The sequence below is a fragment of the Carassius auratus genome, chromosome 2 (assembly GCF_003368295.1).
Source record: "Carassius auratus strain Wakin chromosome 2, ASM336829v1, whole genome shotgun sequence".
Lineage (NCBI taxonomy): Eukaryota > Metazoa > Chordata > Actinopteri > Cypriniformes > Cyprinidae > Carassius > Carassius auratus.
In genome coordinates this window covers 16,543,142-16,563,644 of record NC_039244.1, presented here as the reverse complement: position 1 = coordinate 16,563,644, position 20,503 = coordinate 16,543,142, and the positions used below count along the sequence as shown (strand labels likewise).

The 20,503-nt window shown below is 36.4% G+C and overlaps 1 protein-coding gene and 1 pseudogene across 1 annotated transcript; one reads left to right on the top strand and one right to left on the bottom strand.

Moving 5' to 3' along the window:
- Window positions 1–361: 361 nt before the first annotated feature.
- On the bottom strand, window positions 362–18,686 carry LOC113040665 (myomesin-1-like; annotated as a pseudogene).
- On the top strand, window positions 18,115–20,463 carry LOC113118023 (myosin regulatory light chain 2, smooth muscle minor isoform). Its single transcript, XM_026286878.1, has 4 exons — window positions 18,115–18,261; window positions 18,829–19,036; window positions 19,650–19,811; window positions 19,967–20,463. The coding sequence occupies exons 2-4, from the start codon at window positions 18,853–18,855 to the stop codon at window positions 20,137–20,139; spliced, it is 519 nt and encodes a 172-aa protein (XP_026142663.1). The 5' UTR covers window positions 18,115–18,261; window positions 18,829–18,852; the 3' UTR covers window positions 20,140–20,463.
- Window positions 20,464–20,503: the final 40 nt, after the last annotated feature.

The following is a 20,503-nucleotide window of genomic DNA, read 5'->3' as shown; positions in this document are numbered from 1 at the left end:
CTAGGTTTGGCGGGTTTTCAAGTCAAACACATTTTCTGCTTCGCAACTGGTTACATTTATTGCTTAGCACTGACTGTTGCTTTTGTAATTAAGATGTTTCAATTGATATGAGCAGAAAACATAAAACCTTAACAATAGTTGTGCCTGTGTTATCCAAAGTATCAACACAGATTACACCACACATTACAACACACCTTGCAACAGTGCCAACTGACTTACTGTTTATATGTTTACATATTTTAAAAATACAAAATGCACAAATCAAGATTTGGCAGATATACAACAATAAATCATATATATATATTTTCTTTTTTTTTTTCTTCGATATCATTACCAAATCACAATTCTGGTTTAGTACCCTTTAACATTCTGTTGTCTACTGTTAAATGATAATTTTCCACAAAGCAGTAGGAAACTACACAACCAATTTGAATTAAAATCAGACAATTGAGATGCATGCTAATGTTGCACTGTGTTCCAGTTTATGCTTAGAAATAAGCAACACCCAAAGCTTTTTCATTAAAAATTATATATTTTATACTTAATAGTGTCTTACCCAAATGTCTTTATTACCTGCAGGTACACTGCAATTACATAAAGCAATGAGATGCATTTATTATAAACTGTTAAATGGGATTTGCAAAAAAAAAAAAAAAATTAACCCAAGATTAGAAAATGCCCATATTTCAGTAGGCTTATACATTAGAAATACTCATACTACAATTGTAAGGTTAACACCTCAATATGTTTACTCTTCCATACAATTTATACATTAGTCTGGGTTAGAAATTCACACTGACTGTACACTTTTGAAGCCAGAATGGCAGCGAGGCTTCATGACCTAACTCTCCAAATTCCAAATGTGAAACCCTGCTTTTAATGCATTAGAGTAAACTTAACTCATAATTAAAAAAATGTTAAAGGGATAGTTCACCCAAAAATGAAAATTCTTTCATACTCAAGGTCAATTTGTTCCAAACCTCTGTGAGTTTGTTTTTGTTTTTCCTTTGAGCCCAGAAAAATATATTTTGGTAAACATAACTAGGGGGTTGGGGGAATTTGTGTTTTTTTTAGAGGGGACCTCAGTCGTGGTAGAAATCACATGCCTGGTGGGGTTGTCCCCCTGTAGAAAACAGTAAGGTGGGGGGCTCAAAGACCAAAGTGGCCAGGCCTGTCCATACCGTGGCACAGACAAGAGTCGACAGTAGCTACTGACATTGACAGTATATAAAAAAAAATTATGGAAGTCAATGATTATGGCCAACTGGTAACCAGCATTCTTCAAAATATTTTTTTTGGGTTAAGTATAGTGTGAAAAGCCTAGAAGCATTGCATATATCAGTCAAATTATTCAGGAAAATTATTTAATATGATTATTTATTTTTTAATCACCACTGTTTATTTAAGGGAAAACCATTCAATACTGCACTGTGGGCGGGCATGCTTTGAATTCAAATGCTTTGGAAGGTATACTGGTCATCTGTTAAACCCCACTCTTCCTCTGTGTGTGTCTTTACTCCTTCTTTTCCGCTTCATCCTCGGGGATGTAGACACTGACGGTAAACTCTGCCATCTCTGTGCCATACTTTTTCTTCACCTGTAGAGCGTATTTGCCCAAGTCAATGGTTGCAACAGCAGTGATGGTGATGCTGGCAAACGTTCTGTGCTCAAACTTCAGCGTGTAGTGATTGTCAGGTGACAGCGGTTAGTCATCCTTCACCCAGCTGACCTCGGGAACTAGATCACCCCATACGTTGCCAGTGAGGTTAAGGGACTGAAAAGGGTGAAAAAATATAAATAAACTCTTTACGAAATATGATGCACATATATGATTGATTGTATTACCTGGCCCTCCTGAATGGTAACTACATCAGGTAGGCCGCCCACCACACAGGCACGATCTGCAGATAAACAAACCATTGAATAAGCTGTTCAAGAAGTTTTAATAAGCAATGAACCAAATCAATACTTGTTCTCTCTAAAGAAATGAATTGTGATTAAAATGCCTGAACAAACATTTAATTTCATCTACTGAACACAGAATAATAATGCTGCAACTGAAACATTTAAATTGGATTGCTTTAATGGCGTGACATTGTGAATCTGTACAAAATGTCAGAGCACAATGATAACGGCAGAGACAATCACTTACTTCTCTCTGCTATGGCCGCTGCCCTGAGGAAGGAAAGACAGATAAGCATGCAGTTACTGTATATAAGTCTTTAAATAGTGACTTTAAAGTTGATACATGCTTCTCACACTTTTCAATATCAGGAAATGCTTCATTGCAAGCCTCCTGTGACGCACTCATGGGCGGTCTATTTTAGTGTTATTCTCACAGCTTATGCAAGGAGGTCTTGACCATAAAAAAGTAGAAAATTAGCAAATCCACACTATGTAATGGAATGACAGGGGAACAAATCGTTAAAACAGAATAATATAAAAGGTAATAAAAATGAAATTGTATATTAAAATATATATATATAATATATAATAAAAACAAATGCAAGAAATTACAGTAAACTATAACAAAATACGTTCACGATATCCTATAATGAATGCAGAAGTACCGCGAGGTTGCTTGTGTTGGAACACCTGAGCTCTTACCTTGCCCTGACAGGTCAAGAACTTTCGACACTTCCTTGGACATTGAAGACATCAATGGCATATTTGCCCTTATCCTTCTCGGTGGGCTCGTTAATTTTGAGCCACAGCTGTTCTCTGGTGACTCCACACTGCACTCTGTCTGAGTGGGAGATCTTTGATTCTCTGGAACCAGTTAGAAACAAAGGGAAAACACACAAGGTCATTGGCCATGGTCTCTTGAGGTGATACGGTACAGTGAGCAAACAAATTGGCAAAACTTTGGATTGTATTAGTCCTGGGAAGAAATTTTGTTTGAAACTGTTTCAATATACTCTTTCATGTGGCTAACGTGACACTGAAGTCACATTAAAACAGCCCACACACACTGGTAGATAGAGAAGGGCGGCAGGAAGCCTACTTGTGAAGCCAGCCAATGCGGAGATCTTCACTATAGTGCACAACGAATGAGTAGAGAATGATTCCATGTTCTGTGCTCATAACCTTGAGCTCGGTTGAAGAATTGGCTTCAAGAACAAAGAAAGAAATGCATGAAAATTACATGACATGCACTGATCCGATTTAAGTGTTTGAGAGCACATTCCTAATGGAGTGTCATGTTACTGTACATTCAATAATGCTGAGTGGTGAAGGACTGATGGAAAGACACTCACCAATAACTCTAAATACTTCATTCAGCACTGCTTGATAACCTGATATGGGGGAAAAAAGATAATAATCACATTTAAGGAGACAGAAAAAAAAAGTAAAAATAATGATACTGATGGGTGACTGAAATTGGAATGAAATGACACAGTAATTTAAAGAATAAACATTATATATTTCATCTTTCAATATGAAACCTATATTATAGAATTATATACTATAGTTGTGGTCAGAATTCTACACTTTGCAGTATTGTCAAAATGTTAAATATTTTATCAATATAAGAGGGATCATACAAAATGCATGTTATTTTTATTTTTTTGTACTGACCTGAATAGATATTTCACATCAAATATGTTTACATAGTCTACAAAAGAAAATAAGTCGAATTTATAAAAATGACCCTGTTCAAAAGTATACATACTGTACACTTGATTCTTAATACTGTGTTGTTACCTTGATGATCCACAGCTTTTTTTTTATGCGATAGTTGTTTATGCGTCCCTTGTTTGTCCTGAACAGTTAAACTACCTGCTGTTTTTCAGAAAAATCCTTTAAAAAATGCATTAAGAGCCTGGAAGTGAACACTTTTTGAATTTGAAGATTTAACTTATTTTGTATTTTGGGAAACATGTCAGTATCTTATGTAGCTTCTAAAGGACAGTATACAAAAAAAAAAAAAAAAAAAAGGGATATACATGTACACATCTTCATTCTGTTCAAAAGTTTACACCCCTGGCTCTTAATGCGTTCTTTTTCCTTCTGGAGCATCAGCGAGTGTTTGTACCTTTGTGTATGAGTCCCTCAGTTGATGGATCTTAAAATCACACAGTCATTGTTGGAAAGGATTCAAATATGCAAAAGATGTTGAAAAAACAATTAATTTTGTCTGGGATTTTTCTAAAGAACAGCGGGCAGTTTAACTGCTCAGGGCAAAGGGACAGATCACAAAACAAAACTGAAAACAGCTGTGGATCATCCAGGTAACAACACAGAATTAAGCAGTGTTTCTCAGATCTTGCCCAGCAGAGTTTAGCTCCAACCCTAATCAATCAAACCTGATCAAGTTCATTAAGGTCTTCAGGATCCCTAGAAAATCACAAGTAAGCGAGTTTGAGCTAAACTCTGCAGGGCAGTGGCCCTCCAGGACCGGATTTGTGCTGATGTAAAGTTTTGAACAGGGTCTAATTCAGGTCAGTACTAAATAAAAAATTATTAATAGTTTTTGCAGAAACTGCAAAGTGAATGTAAAATTTTCACCACAACTGTAAATATGTATTAAATCAATTATTATTAATATTTACATATAATATGAAGAGAGACAAGCAAAACACCTAAAGGAGTCGTTTTTCTGGTTTTGTTTTAGTGCTTGACTAATGAAATTCCGTTGTATGTCTTTGCTAAATTTCTTTGAATTGCAAATCAGGGAATTCCACAACCAGTCATTGCAATTCAAATCAACATCATGGGGCCAGTTCAATGCAAATTCCATTTAAACTGAAAGGATGCCAATCCTTAAATTCAGAATTTTGATCAGGCCCGGTGACAAAGTGGCTCCTACCTGCATCTGTCAGGTTCAGCAAAGTTTTGTCCTTTCCTCTTTCATCCTTCAGTTTGACCTCATATACTCCTGCACCTTTCCTTGAAATCTGTTGGGGAATTGTGGGAACAGTGAGGGACAGACACTGGACACTAGTGTTATCAATACGAATCTAAAGTTAAAACATTTTTAAACAACATTTAAATGGGAAGTTGTGGCCTAGTGATAAGAGTGTTTGACTCCTAGCCCTAGGGCTGTGGGTTCGAGTCTTGGGCCGGCAATACCACAACTTCAGTGCCCTTGAGCAAGGCACTGCTCCCCGGGTGCCGCAGCATAAATAGCTACTCACGGTGTGTGTTTGTTCACTGCTGTGTGTGTGCGCACTTTGGCTGGGTTAAATCCAGAGCACAAATACTATGGGTATGGGTCACCATTCTTGGCTGGATGTCACGTCACTTTCACCTAAAGACTGAAAAGCAAAGCTTTTCTGCTGCAGAGGATTCTGCAGGCCAACACGCTAAGAGAGGAAAAGACTGCACCATCACAAATAACAACACACTGACACTGATGGCAACTTATAAAATCAAAGCTCCAGACTTTTGGCTTGCTTGGACTTTCTTCAGTTGCAGGTTTCCATTGTGCCTTTTCGCTCTTAATAAACTGTGCCAGCGCCCCCTACAGGAGTGGCAAGGGAGTTTGCCTCTCTTCTGCAGCATGCATTAAATCCACCCTTCTCTCAGTCCAGCAGGACTGGCATCTTATTGGTAGTTGAATTCAGTCAAACTAAGATGGCTTTTAATACGTATAACACATTAATATTACAAAATGAAAGCCAGATTGCACATAATATAATAGTTTGCATTACTTTACAAAACTGCCATCCAAAGCTGACTGAATTCAGGAAATGGCTTCCTTTAGAAAACAAGGTTCACAAACAGAAGGATCATATATTTATGATATATGGACATAAATGTTTAAAAGTCATAAATAATTGAATAGGTTTTGCAACCTGTCTGTTCAAAGTACAGGGTATGATAAGCATGATAAATATAGAATCCATCATAGGTGCATATGCCATTATATATTTCTTTAAGGGCTATTTTACTTACTTTATAACTAAGATTGCTGTATCCTTCATTACATTAACATCACATTTGCTGCATTAACTATGGTGAAGATTTTTGAAGGGATGCATTACGTAAAAAGTAGCCTAAAACAAGCCTAAACCTAAGCTTAAGTAGCTAAGTAGCTATTTGGCTGTTAGTTAATAATGTAGGTGATGTCGGACGAAAATTTAAGGAATTTTAAAGGCAGAGCAAGTTATTAAATGTGGATAAAAGATTACGGAGACCTTTTTTTCTCACTGAAAAATACAGATGAATCGGGAACATGTATTAAGAAAGTACTTTTTCATTTTATGCTGATTTTAAACACTGACTATTACTTTTCAGGAAGGCTTTTGAGATGTAATAAAATGACTTATATCTCCTCATGTCTAAAGGAATAAAGAAAAGAAATGTATTCTTCAGTACTATGCAAATATCTCATCATTTATGAATCCGTGTGTGAGAGGAGAGTGGCTTTTAGCGTAGCAAAGCTTGTAGCATATGTATAATACTGCATCAAGCAAAAATGCATTCATTATAAAAATCAAATGGATGCTGAAATCCCAGCATGAAAACTGTCCCAGCTTTGCCCAACCAAGTCTGACCTTGCCAATGCCAAAGGTCAACACTTCATCTGATTTTCTGATCTTCTTAGCATCCTCATCATCCTCTTCAATCTCAATTCCATCCTGAAACCAGGCAATCTCAGTGGCAGGTTTGATGTTTCCAATCTATAGCAGGAGAAAGATGGAAAAGGGGATTTTAACAAGTATATTTTCAACCTGAGGCATTGACAGACAGTTTCATGTTCCCATATTTGATTCCTAGAGCCTTACCTTGCATTTCAGATGCGCATCACATTCTGGGGTGACCTCGAAACTGAGATACTCCACGAAGTGCAGACCTGTGTGTGGGAGAATATTTTTAGTCATTCAACAACTAAAATGAGATTTAACACCAAAAATACAGTGTGAAGACAGCGTACCTTGCCTTCTGACCCACTCTGCTCTCTCAAACTCAGATTTCTTCTGAAGCTCCGCAAACTCTGTAAAACAGCATTATAAATGGAAGAAAATTATCAAAGCATGCAGAATACAGCTTATTTTGAGCGTTGAATTCTGTTTAGAGTCCATTCATAAGCATTCCTTAAAGCTAAAACACATTTCTTGTCACCCCACAGGTCTAGTTCATTTGGATTTGGGGTTATAAACGGTACTCTCCTGCCCTCCACAGGACATACTGATAAAAAGCTTTTTTAGATGTACTGTGGTTCACTGGTTTGCATAATGGGTTGAACACAAATATATGTTGTATATACATATATTAGTTTGTACTTATAAGTTGTAGGGATACTAAAGATTATGTTACTAAAAAATAAACAAATTAAAACATAACTTCACCTTATCCAATAAGCACTAAGCTGGTGCGATCAGTGGCTTTACCATCAACAAGGTTTAATGTGAAGGTTCCCTCATCAGAAACCTCCAGTGAGTCCATGAACATCTCAATAATGCCAGTGGTTTTGTTAAAGTTCAATGTGTACTTCTGAAAAAGTCTAAGTTTGCATGATAATTAATATTAGCTTTTGAAGTCCACTGGAGCTAAAATGTACTGATATGACTTATCTTTCATTCATGGATGATATTATCATTGAATACATACTCCATTTGGCAGTTAGAAGTGAACTTGGCAACTTCGGACCAGAGACGCACACAGCCCTTCTCCTGCAGCTCAATGGCCATTTCACTTTTAAATGGAATTACTGCAGAAAATTGCTCACAATTAACATACAACAACATACTGATTGGTAAATGCATATTAAGTATGAAGAATGACTATACTAAAAAAGTCTGGAGTAGGTCTAGGTAAAGTACTTACTGGGGAACTGGTGGTCACGGCTGATATCCAACAAGCGGTTAATTCCTACAAAAAGTGAACAACATTGCATGTAATCAACAAAGCCTACGTCATGTCCTTTTTACTCAACTATGAGGAAAAAAATTGACATTAATTATTTGTTGTGTAGAATCATTTATTTATTTATTGTTTATGGAAAAGAAATCAGCAGCTGCTGTGCTCTCAGCTGACCTTAAGAAGTAGTGATCTCCTTGTGCTTCCTTCTTATGCATGAATGTCTCTCAAAGAAATGTAATGGAAGGAATATCACCGTCTGCAACCGGAAAATGACTTATGTTCCTAAGTGAGCGTGTAGCTGGCAGAGACGCCATCAGTGTTGGTCACAACACTGGAGTAAGTGCTCAGGTCTTCTAACGATGGGTCATTAAAGATGGCTCTGGACCTGCATAAAGAAAATGCATGGTTCGCTTAACAATAATAAATAACACAAATAATACATATACCGTATTTTTCGGACTATAAGTCGCACCTAAGTCGCATCAGTCCAAAAATACATCATGATGAGGAAAAAAACATATATAAGTCGCACTGCACTATAAGTCACATTCACATTGCGCCACTAGGAGAGGGCGCTCTATGCTGCTCAGTGGTAGAGTACAGGAGCACTGAGCAGCATAGAGCGCCCTCTCCTGGCTCTAGACGGTAATGTTTGTTCGGTTCATTTCTCTTGGTTCATGTCAAATTAATTTTGATAAATAAGTCGCACCTGACTGTAAGTCCCAGGACCAGCCAAACTATGAAAAAAAGTTTGACTTATAGTCCAGAAAATACGGTAGTTTACCGTTATATTTAGTATAATATAATATACAGGATAAATTAATTAATCTATTAGCTTTTGATTAGGTGATAGGAATTTATTGAGATTATTTAAAATATTTAAATTATTTCATATGATCATTTCTTTACATGTACGTTATCTGGGTATTCAAACATAAAAACAATCAATCTCAACAACATGAAAAAGACTGTATTAGTTTAGAAGTCTATTTACTTGTCGCCAGAAATCTGAACAGTGAGACGGGAAGTGTCAGTGAAGGCCTTGTAGTTTTTAGACCACACAAACTGAGAGTCCTCTTTAAGATCGGAGCACTCAAAGATCAGAGAGATCACACCATCGTCGTCCACATCCACTATTATTTCATTGGTTCCTGAGGAGAATCTAACATGTGGAACAGAATTAGAAATGCAGGTGGTCAGTGACAGACGTTTTCCTCAACAAACAGTGATCTGTCTCCTCCCCATTATAATCTCTCTTATATACTGTTTTACACATAAAAATGTAATTGCCTGACATAAATGCTGACTGGTTTACCTAGAACAGCCACAGTCCATTCCTTGCACTCCAAGGGGACTGTGGGGATTGAAGACTCACTAATACCGGCCCGACTGACTGCACGCACCTGGAACTGGTAGAATAAATTTTCCTTCAGGTCTGTCACCTAAGTCAATGAGACAGGAATAGGAAAAACAGTTAATCAGATCAGTCTTCAGCACCAAGCATATTGTGATCAATATTGTGACTTAGTTTAGCCCAACAAAACATTCAAACATGGGCTACATGCTTTTGTTATCCAAACAAAGAACTAATGTAGGACATATTAGGGCATCAGCATAGAAATCAAAGCCTGATGACCTGAAATTTAGCTGTTATGTTCTCTTAATACTAATTCATGTTATTTTATACACACATTCTGCATTTTATGTGAACAATGCAGAGTCAAAATAACAATAATTATGTTCATGCTGTTCAGACTGCAAACAAACAGACAGTAAGCATGCTGCTCTTGTTATATAACAAATCCTGTTATATCATATGTTGGCTAAGTTAAATTTAACCACAAAATCAGTAGCAAAGAAAGGAAAAGTTATATAGGAAAGTTATATTTTGGATTTAAAAATGAAGTCTACTACTAAAAGCTCTTTAAGACTTAAAACAACAACAGTGTTTTAAGTGTGACAGTGTTTTAAATTGTAATACAAAAATATCTCAACTTCATTCCATAAACTGGAGTACAAAAATATTATTTATTATTTAATATATTATACAACGTGTCCATTTTAGTAACTGAAATCCAGTACAGTAATTTAGTGAATGAATGAGATTGGGTGTGCTTATTGTTTTGAAAAAAAAAAACTAATTCAAAACTTGAGCCCAAGATTCATCCACCTGCCCATGACACATAATTATACAGGGATCATCCACAATCTGAACAGGTCTATACTTACAGTGCTCAGGACGTAGGATGACCTTCGCTCAACTTGTTCTACCACCCACCCTGCTCAGGCATGGGTTTGCATCACACACCCAGCAGTTATGCACCAAACAGACATACAGCATAGACATACCTGCATGACAACAGAGGAACAATGTCTGATTTTAAGTCAACGTGTATTTTGCAGTCTTGGATAATGAGACTCCTCTATTGTCTCTTTCACATGACTGCTTTGTTAATCTTAGTACCTGGATGTTTGTGTCACACAGGATACACTCAAGTACTTACTGTGTGTTTTTGAGGGAATTAAAAGAGTTTAGATAGCAGGGCAGGGAACGCAGATGCCCCCCAGCACACAACCACAGATGTGTCAGTGTTTCTTATGGGAATAACAGGCCCTGGGACAGAGGGCAGAGGGCATTATCTAAAAAAAAGAATTTATAAAATAAAAGACAGAGAATGGTGTTCATTTGATTTCAAGGCAAGTCATACTCACACTTTCATTTATAGGATCATACCCATCACACTTTTTTTTTTTTTTTTTATAAAACATTTCTGCCATTTTGGATATAAACTACCGTTCAAAGTTTGGGGGCAGTAAGATTTATATGTTTGAAATGTGTCTTTTATGCTCACAAAATCTGTATTTATTTATCAAAATATATTTCTTATCAAACTTCAGTAAGAACATTGATATTGTGAAATATTATTATAATTTAAAAGAACGGTTTTCTATTTTAATATATAAAAAATAAAAATGTTTTCCTGTGAGGGAAAATCTGAATTTTCAGCATCATTACTTTGGTCTTCAGTTTCACATGACGCTTCAGAAATCATTCAAATATGCAGATTTGCTGCTCAAGAAACTATTCTATTCTAATATTTTTGTGGAAACCATGATACATGTTTTTTCTGGATACTTTAATATTTCCTGAACTGGCACTGTGGGTCTCATCCCAAATTCATGCCACATAGGATTAGAAAATGTGCAATATGACCCCTTTGAGAAGTCTTGAAACATACTCTCTATCATGCAATTCAGAACATGTGCCACTAACCCTTTTTCTTTTTTTGTATCAAGTGCTAATACTAACCTAATATTTTTCCCACAGTAGTCGCCCCAGTTTCTTCAGACGGCTCTCCAACTCCAGCAGAGCTGCAGCTAGGGACACGGAAGCTGTAAGATTTGCCCTCAGCAAGGTCAAACAGGGCAAAGCTGGGGGACTTCACTGGCATCCCGGTGTTCACCCTCTGCCATGTTTCTGTACCTGCCAAACACTGGGGAAAGATTCAATAGTCTGAAAATGTGCACAACTCAATTCAAGGTAAAAATCAAATATCTACAGTACCTCACCTTCTTCACATAATACATGACACCCTCATGTGCTCTCTGGATGGGTGGCATCCAGCTCAGTACCACATGACTCTTAGTAGCCTCAGTGACAGCCAGGTCAGTGGGTGAACCAGGGACAACCCCCACTGAAAGAGACCAGAGAAATATTGCTGCAGTTACTTTCATACATAATTTCTCCTCTCTTTTTACATTTCTATTATCTTTGTTGTCATCTAACACTTACTTAAAGTTACTCTTTAGTTAATAATTGAATACCACTGTTAAATCTAATGTAGAAAATCTATAAACGAATATTACACTGAACAAAATTATAAATTCAACACTTTTGTTTTTACCCCCATTATTCATGAGCTAAATTAAAAGATTTAAGACATTTTCTATGTACAAAAAAGGCCTATTTCTCTCAAATATTGTTCACAAATTTGTCTAAATCTGTTTTAGTGAGCACTTCTCCTTTACTAAGATAATCCATCCACCTCACAGGTGTGGCATATCAAGATGATGATTAGACAACATGATTATTGTTCAGGTGTGCCTTAAGCTGGCCACAATAAATGTGCAGTTTTATCATGCAGCACAATGCCACAGATGTCGCAGATTTGAGGGAGCTTGCAATTGGGATGACTGCAGGAATGTCCACCAGAGCTGTTGCCGGTGAATTGAATGTTCATTTCTCTACCAAAAGCCGTCTCCCAAGGCATTTTAGAGAATTTAGCAGTACATCCAACTGGCCTTACAACCACAGACCATGTGTAACCACACCAGTCCATGACCTCCACATCCAGCATCTTCACCTCAAAGATTGTCTGAGACTAGCTGCTCTGACAGCTGCTGCAACAATCGTTTGCATAACCAAAGAGACAGAAACCATCTCAGGGAAGCTCATCTGCATGCTCGTCGTCCTCATTGGGGTCTCGTCCTGACTGCAGTTCATCGTCATAACCAATTTGAGTGGGCAAATGCTCACATTCGGTGGCATCTGGCACTTTGGAGAGGTGTTCTCTTCATGGATAAATTATGGTTTTCACTATACAGGGCAGATGGCATACAGCGTATTTGGCGTCGGTAGGTGAGCAGTTTGCTGATGTCAACGTTGTGGATCGAGTGGCCCATGGTGGCGGTGGGGTTATGGTATGAGCAGGCGTATGTTATGGACAATGAACATGTGTGAATTTTATTGATGGCATTTTGAATACACAGAGACACCGTGATTTGATCCCGAGGCCCATTGTTTTGTCATTTATCCACTACCATCACCTCATGTTCCAGCATGATAATGCACGACCTAATGTTGCAAGGATCTGTACACAATTCCTGGAAGCTGAAAATGTCCCAGTTCTTGCATGGCCGGCATACTCACCGGACAAGTCACCCACTGAACATGTTTGGGAGGCTCTGGATCAGTGTATACGACAGCGTGTCCAGTTCTTGGCACTATCCAGCAACTTCACACAGCCATTGAAGAGGAGTGGACCAACACTCCATGCGATGGAGATGTGTTGCACTGCATGAAGAAAATGGTGTTCACACCAGATACTGACTGGTTTTTCTGAAGGATCATGACACTGAAGACTGGAGCAATGGCTACTGAAAATTCAGCTTTGTTATCACAAGAATATTTTGCGCTTTAAAATATTTTTCAAATGGAAGACAGTTATTTAAAATTGTAATACTAATTTACAATATTAAAATTTTTACTGTATTTATTGGCAAATAAATGCAGCCTTGTTGAGCAAGAAGAAACTTTTTAAAAATATGATTAAACATCTTTCCAACTCCAAACTTTTGAACAGTTGTGTAATATGCTGATTTGTTGCTAATATTCTGATTTGTTTCTTAATATGATGACCGACGTGGTGTTGACACACAGCGTGTAAAGACCCTCATCCTCTTTGTTCAGATGCACAAGTGTCAAAGTGGCTCGCTCACCACTCCAGTGCATGTGCACCCACTTAGAAGGAGACAAGACAACACCTGATAAAGAAAAGGCATTATTATAGACTATAAACTGCATTTTAATTAATAGCTCCTGCATATAAAGAGCACAGAGGAGGACAATTGTTAGGAGATGGTGATTTATGCTTCAGTTAATTCGCAAGTAGCTTTATAAAATGCACAATAACTTCATGGTGCACTTAGCATTCATACTTACCATTTCTGTACCACACTATCTCTGGCTGGTAGCGCTTCACAGTGTGGTAGACAATGACTGTACAGCCCAAACTCATGGTCTCTCCCTCACGTCCGGAAGAAACGTCAAACTTATCAATGATGGTAGTGTTGAAGGTCACACCATATTCAAGGCTGTAACCATCTGAGCAGAATATCGCAAGGTCAAATCATTTCTATTATACACATTCAGATGAAAAAAACTGTTATAATTACCTTTACAAATTATTGGTAAGACCAACATATTACAGCTGTACTCATATAAAAAGTCTCCATCAGATCCTGGGTAGCCAAAGGACTAATCGAGAAGATTAAGTTAATGAGCAGCCTCCTGACCCAATATTGACTAATACTGTTTGACATATGAGATCCATGTTTGTCTAGACGTACAGTTTTTAATTAGTCAGCAAAGGGACCTGTGCTCAACTCCTGCCTTAACTTAAAAAAGGTCCAACGAGTTTTTATAAACATGAAAGATAGACGATGACAGAACTTTCAGTCAGAGTTAATATAGCTAATTAAGATAAAAACCTAACAAAATAGATAAAATTCATTACATTAACTTAAATTAAATTAAAATATATATTTAACTAGTTGCCAAGGCAACATTTCTCATCTTCCTTTAGTTGATGTACTAAAATGAATAAAAATAAAATAAAAATGAATAAAAAACTATTTAAACATATTTAAAAAGGCATGTTTTCTTCCATGTGCCAAAACTAATTTATTACATTTTTAATTAACAGAACATTCACAAACAGACATTACACATCAACTGGAATTATAAAATGTAAACTCCATTGTTACAGATTTCCTGAGTAAACTATCCAATAACCTGCTTCTGAAGACTGGCACAACATATCCAATGATTTCGTCTTCTTTGTCCACAGCCAGATACGAGCGCTCAGTTTCTTCTCTTTCTTAGTAATTTTGTGCCTAAAAAACAGTGAACACCACCAACACCAAAAAACAAACAGCTGGATAATATGGCAAGATGCAGCAAAGATTTTGCATATGACTGAAAATACTTGTTTTCCATTATTCCATCAAAAAATGTTCATGTTAATTATTTTTTATTTCCTTAAATCTTCCTAATGCAAATGGAACAAAATGTTCAATATTTCAGCAAGGTTAATGAAACAGGATGGAATAGAGTTGCTTTAAAAAGTCAATCTCAGTGTGTTATTGAAAAGTAAATATTAGCAGAGACATCCACTATATTAAGAATTTATTTAAAAAAACTAACTCAAAAAGCCTGAGATAAGCAGCACTGTAGATTATTGAAGCAATTAAATCAATATAAATTACTCCTGGATATTGTTCCTGTGTATGCACACATCATCCATGTCACAAGGTTCCTCTTTAGCACACCAAAAATATTCCAAAAAAGTAATACTACATTAGGCCTATTATTATTTATTTTTTTATGTAAATTTTGATCAAGAAAGATCATGACCAGCTGGAAACAAACATTACTTGAAATGCCATGTCAGCCAGAGATAAACTATTTAGTATGCATATGATCCTCCTGACACTCAGTCACAACTGCCACCGGCATTATGAGCTTTGGACTGATTTATAGATAAAACATAGAGCTCTGTCTGCTATTTGAGAGGATGATCCTTTTATCTCTTAGACTGTAACAAAATATTTTGGGATTACAGCAGCTTCCAATTCATCTGTGGACTGTTCCAAAAGTAATACAACAATACAAAGTGCATATTTTGCAAATTGTTTCCTTTAACAATTATAGGCAAACAATGTCAGGAACATATTTTACAACAAATTATATTAACCATATTAGGGTTTGGTTTGCCGCATTCAAAGAGTACATGTGGCAATTTCTGCACAAATAACAACCATCAGAAATACTAATAACTTGACATAACTGGTAAATAATATGACAATATTAGATTTCTGAGAGCACCATTACTGTTCTGCCTTAAATTGATACCTCAACAAAAATGAAAATTGTTTAATAATTTAGCATTATGTCGTTACAAGCCTATATGACTTTCAAAAGTGTCTCCTTTTATGCCTCACAATATAAAGAAAATCATACAGACTTGTAACGAAACTAGGGTGAGTATATGATGGCAGAATATTCATATCTGAATGAACTTGTACAGTTTTTGTATAGTTACAGTGCAGCTCAACTGTGATTTCAAGTTTCAGTGACCATAAATAATCTCTTAAACCATTAATAACTTTGGCTCACTCCCACAGAAGCTCAAGTTCTTCCAGCCACAGGTTCATGGCATCGTGCAGTCCTCAAAAGCACATATGTTCCTCTATAACAATGTATTCTGACCTAAACATTTATAAACATAGTACCATTGCATATGAGCATCAATAAAGCACAAAAGCCACTGCAAACTCAGCTGGCTTATTTCTTTTTTCCATGGATGCTTTCCATAAGGATTAAAAAAAAAAAAAGAAGAGGTAAATCACAACATTACAAACCAATTATAGTGAACAAAGGGTGAATCAGTCAGACAGCTACATTTGCCCAACCAATGAAGTGAGTGTGAGGCAGTGCATCTGTTTGTACAGTTAGATACAGATATATACAATATTTAAATATATATGAGGTTTGAGTGAGTGGGTGTTCGCTGCTGAGCACTTTAGAAGCAATATTCATTCCCATGGCAACCGTAACTTCTCTGATTGGTGAAGTGATGCTGAATTTAAGTTATTCAACAGGAATTTGGCTATTAAACACCTTAAAAAACTAAACTTAAATGACAGTGACAAAAGCACATATCATGGTTTAAAAGGTTTGTACGTGGTCGTTAAAAAATTCTCTATAACGAAAATGACATTTTTGAAACTGCAGCACACAACAGCGTCTGCATACAACACCAATGCTTATTTCCACAAAAATATCCAAATAACAAAAATGAAAATACATATCTTTGCATTTGCCACAAAAGAAAAAAAGTTATGTAGATGACTTGATTTTAGAATCTATGTTGTCATTGGTTCTAGCTATTGTTTTGTAATTGCGACCGCTAAGCTCTGACGTCATTTGTGCTCATCACAAACTGAAACTGATAACAGATAATGAAAGAAAATGCATTAGCGTTCATTAGTGTACTTTGTTGATCTGTTTTTAAAGCAAACAAACATCATAAGGTTATAATGAAAGGGTTATGGTAGGTACTTCATATGATGCACACATTTTCAAGTAAGCAGCATGGAATGTATTATAAAAGCAATGATTATAAAAAGCAGCACTTGTGGGTGAGTGGGTTGCTCTTTAGGGCTGCATGAGCACAGGGACAAGGTCCCCTATGTCCTCTTACCCATGGCTGCTCACATAAGCAGCATAAGACTGGCGGCTAACAGATGACAGGGAGCCTTGGTCATAGGTGCTCTCATAGTTCATCTCGAGGTCCCGCTGCTGCTGTTCCTTTTGTAATTTAAAGGATTCTGACCTCCTGAAGTGGTTTTTGGATCACCCCAAGGACCCCTTTCTCTCTCCGCTTGCAGTCTCAAGTACAATTCCCAATGAATTTTAATTCAAATGCACATGACTCCAAACACTTACAACTTTAATCATGAATGTACACCGGGAGAAAAAAAAACATTGATGAGGAGTGATGAGGTACTGAGGTACATTGATGTCCCTTTCTGGTCCCCCAGTCAAAAGCTATACGCCCAAATACATACTTTTTATGCACCTTTGTGTTCTTTTTAAGAGTGTAAATTCAAGTTTTTTCACGAATACTGTATGGGCCAACACACATATCCAAAACAGTTGTCTATGTATCTTTGTTTACTGTTCCAAAATGGTAATAGACACATTATTGTTCAAGTGAAAATGACACAAATGACTTAATATCACAACAACAACAAAAATTAAATAGGCAACATGGTCCTACAACACTGTTCCTAGCAGCAATTCAAAGTATAATATCAGACACCATACAATTATATAAGCAACTTGTTTTGTCTGTTGTGATGGTAACTAATTCATACATTTAAACCAAGCTGTTACAGACAATTGGATGAGTAACACATTATTAACTTACCAAGTTAAAGTTGCTTTTGCAAAAAGAAGGGACAAACTTGCAATGCGCGTAATTCAATTCCTCACAATTAGACAACAAAAGCAACGCAACAATCTTTTATTAAATTAATATCACAAGACTAGGTACTGTTATAGGCCTCGTGCAGAACGTAATCAACTCTAGAAGAACAGAAGTGTTTGAGTGTGATATATTATTATTATTATTTTATTTTATTACATTCCATTAAACAATATGATAATTTTGCTATTTTACCACAGTTGGTAAATTATCTCATAAATACTGTCATTTTTCCGGCAAAGAAAAATTCCAAAAGAATATATATATAGGCATTTTAATTACATTGATAATTTTTATTTAGCTTAATTAATTTAATCAAAGTAAATTAGAATTAAATTGACCTCAGCTAATATATAGAAACCAAAATAAAATAAACACACACATTTACCTTACTGTAACAATTGACTCGTTTCAGCAATTAGCAGTCACTGGCATTCTTCCTGTTTGATCATTTAAACCTACCCCTACAGGATAAGTCATGGTCTATTCCAGTCGATGATGTAATGACCTGTCGACGGGACTTTCCCATTGCACTTATCTACAGGGGGGTCCTGTGGGGCTTTAATAACAAGCGTGGCAGCTGTTGTTTAGGTCTTTGTTGCCTTTTTATTTACCGGAATAGGTATGTACAATTTTACTAAATTTACAGCATCAGAATCTCCGTATGCGTTTTATCTGACGTTATAGTTTTATATTTGTATTAGACATGACACAGACTACAAACAAGCCATCTCCGTTGCTAGCTAAGTTAACGTTATTTATAATTGTTAAGCTGCTTCCTGTCAACACAACAAGCTTTATTGTTGACCATTAACTTGGTGCTCTTACAAAAACAGTATGTTTGAATGTGTACGAAGGAAATGAAATTGTGTATCAAAATATACACAACGTCGGCTTTATATAATTGTTGACATAGTTAGCTAGCGTTGGTGGGCTGCTCACCTAATATTAACGCAGCTAGCTTAACAAACTCATAACTTCAGTTTTATATACACAGTGGTCTGTTTGTCTCAAAAGTATGTTGTACAAAATTTAGCAAAACTTCATTGTGGTTGTGTACTACGTGAAAACTACTTCATGTGGTTTTCGTCATTCTTTTTAATCGCTCATGTAACGTTATTCGTATCTTTGCTGAAAGGTTTTCACTAATGTGCAAGCCTAACAAGCACTATGTCTTTTATTGTTTTAGTTTCAATAGGAAAGAATTGCCAAAATGTCTAGCAAAAGGGCTAAGGGGAAAACCACCAAAAAGCGCCCCCAGCGGGCCACGTCCAACGTGTTTGCGATGTTCGACCAGTCCCAGATCCAAGAGTTTAAGGAGGCCTTTAACATGATCGATCAGAACCGTGATGGCTTCATTGATAAGGAAGATCTGCATGATATGTTGGCCTCATTAGGTAAGGACAATATAGAACTGGCAAAGCAGAAAGGTTTTCTCTTCTATCCTTGGCCCTTAATGACCCAGTTTTCTGAGAAAATAGAACATCACTTTTTTTCTCATAAATACTTTTAAAAATAGTAACTTAAACTAAACTCTAAATAAAAGTCAGTTTTTAGACACATTATTTTTTAAATAATATTTACAGATTAATAGAAGAAATGCATATAGTGGAAAGGTTGAGAAGTCTTAATCTACGTAGAATTCACTATAAGCTTTTTTATCTTTAGAAAATCTGTATATTGTCATTTAGTTTTATGGCATTCCTTTTTCATCTGTATGAGTTTCTTCTGCTGAACACAAAAGATTATTCTTTGAACGGTTGATAAACACAAAAGAATAGGCTTTGAACGGTTGCTGGTCCCCTTTGACTTCTGTGGTACTGTTTTCTATGGAATTCAATAGCTACTGTTAACTGTTTGATTGCCAACTTTGTGCTCAACAGAATAAATAAACTCCTACAGGTTTGGTGATGATGAATGAATAGTTATTTTTGGGTGAACTGTCTCTTTAAAAGCTACATTTAATTGGGTAAGAACTTCTTTTGACAGAAATGGTTATTTCATTGGCAGGTAAGAACCCCACAGATGAATACCTGGAGGCAATGATGAATGAAGCCCCTGGTCCCATTAACTTCACCATGTTCCTCACAATGTTTGGAGAGAAACTTAATGGCACAGATCCTGAAGATGTTATCAAAAATGCATTTGCTTGTTTTGATGAGGAGGGGACGGGTAAGCATGATCAAACCACTGAAATAAAATAGCAATTAAGACTGGTGATCTGTAAAATTAGTCTTAATGACCAAAATAAGAGGAATGTATGCTTAATTTGATAAACATTTAAGTTATTTTCAAAGTTGATAACCAGTTTGCGTTCTTTGTACTAGGTTTTATTCAGGAGGACTACCTAAGGGAGCTGTTGACCACTATGGGAGACAGGTTCACAGATGAAGAAGTAGACGAGTTGTTCAGAGAGGCCCCCATTGACAAGAAAGGGAACTTCAACTACGTAGAATTCACTCGCATCCTGAAACATGGTGCTAAGGATAAGGATGATTAGGACAAGGCCCAGCATTACTGAAACTAATGAAAACTCTACTGTAACACTACAACATATTTAACTTTCTTCTTTTCCCCACATTCTTGGGATCGTGCAAAGGGATACATTAATCAGCAAGGCAAAGTCATTTGACTGTACTCCTAAACAGTCTATGTAGGCTTGTACATAGCTATGAAATATATAGACATGTAATCTGTGGTAAACCTCAAAGTGAATGAATGCTGTTCTGATATGTAAATGTTGGGAAATAAATTCTGGAATTATTCAGTGTAGCCTGCAGTTGCTGGATGTTTACACTTGTAATAAACTATTTGAAATAAGTCATCAAATTTTCATTAAAGAATGTGGAACATTTTATGAAAAA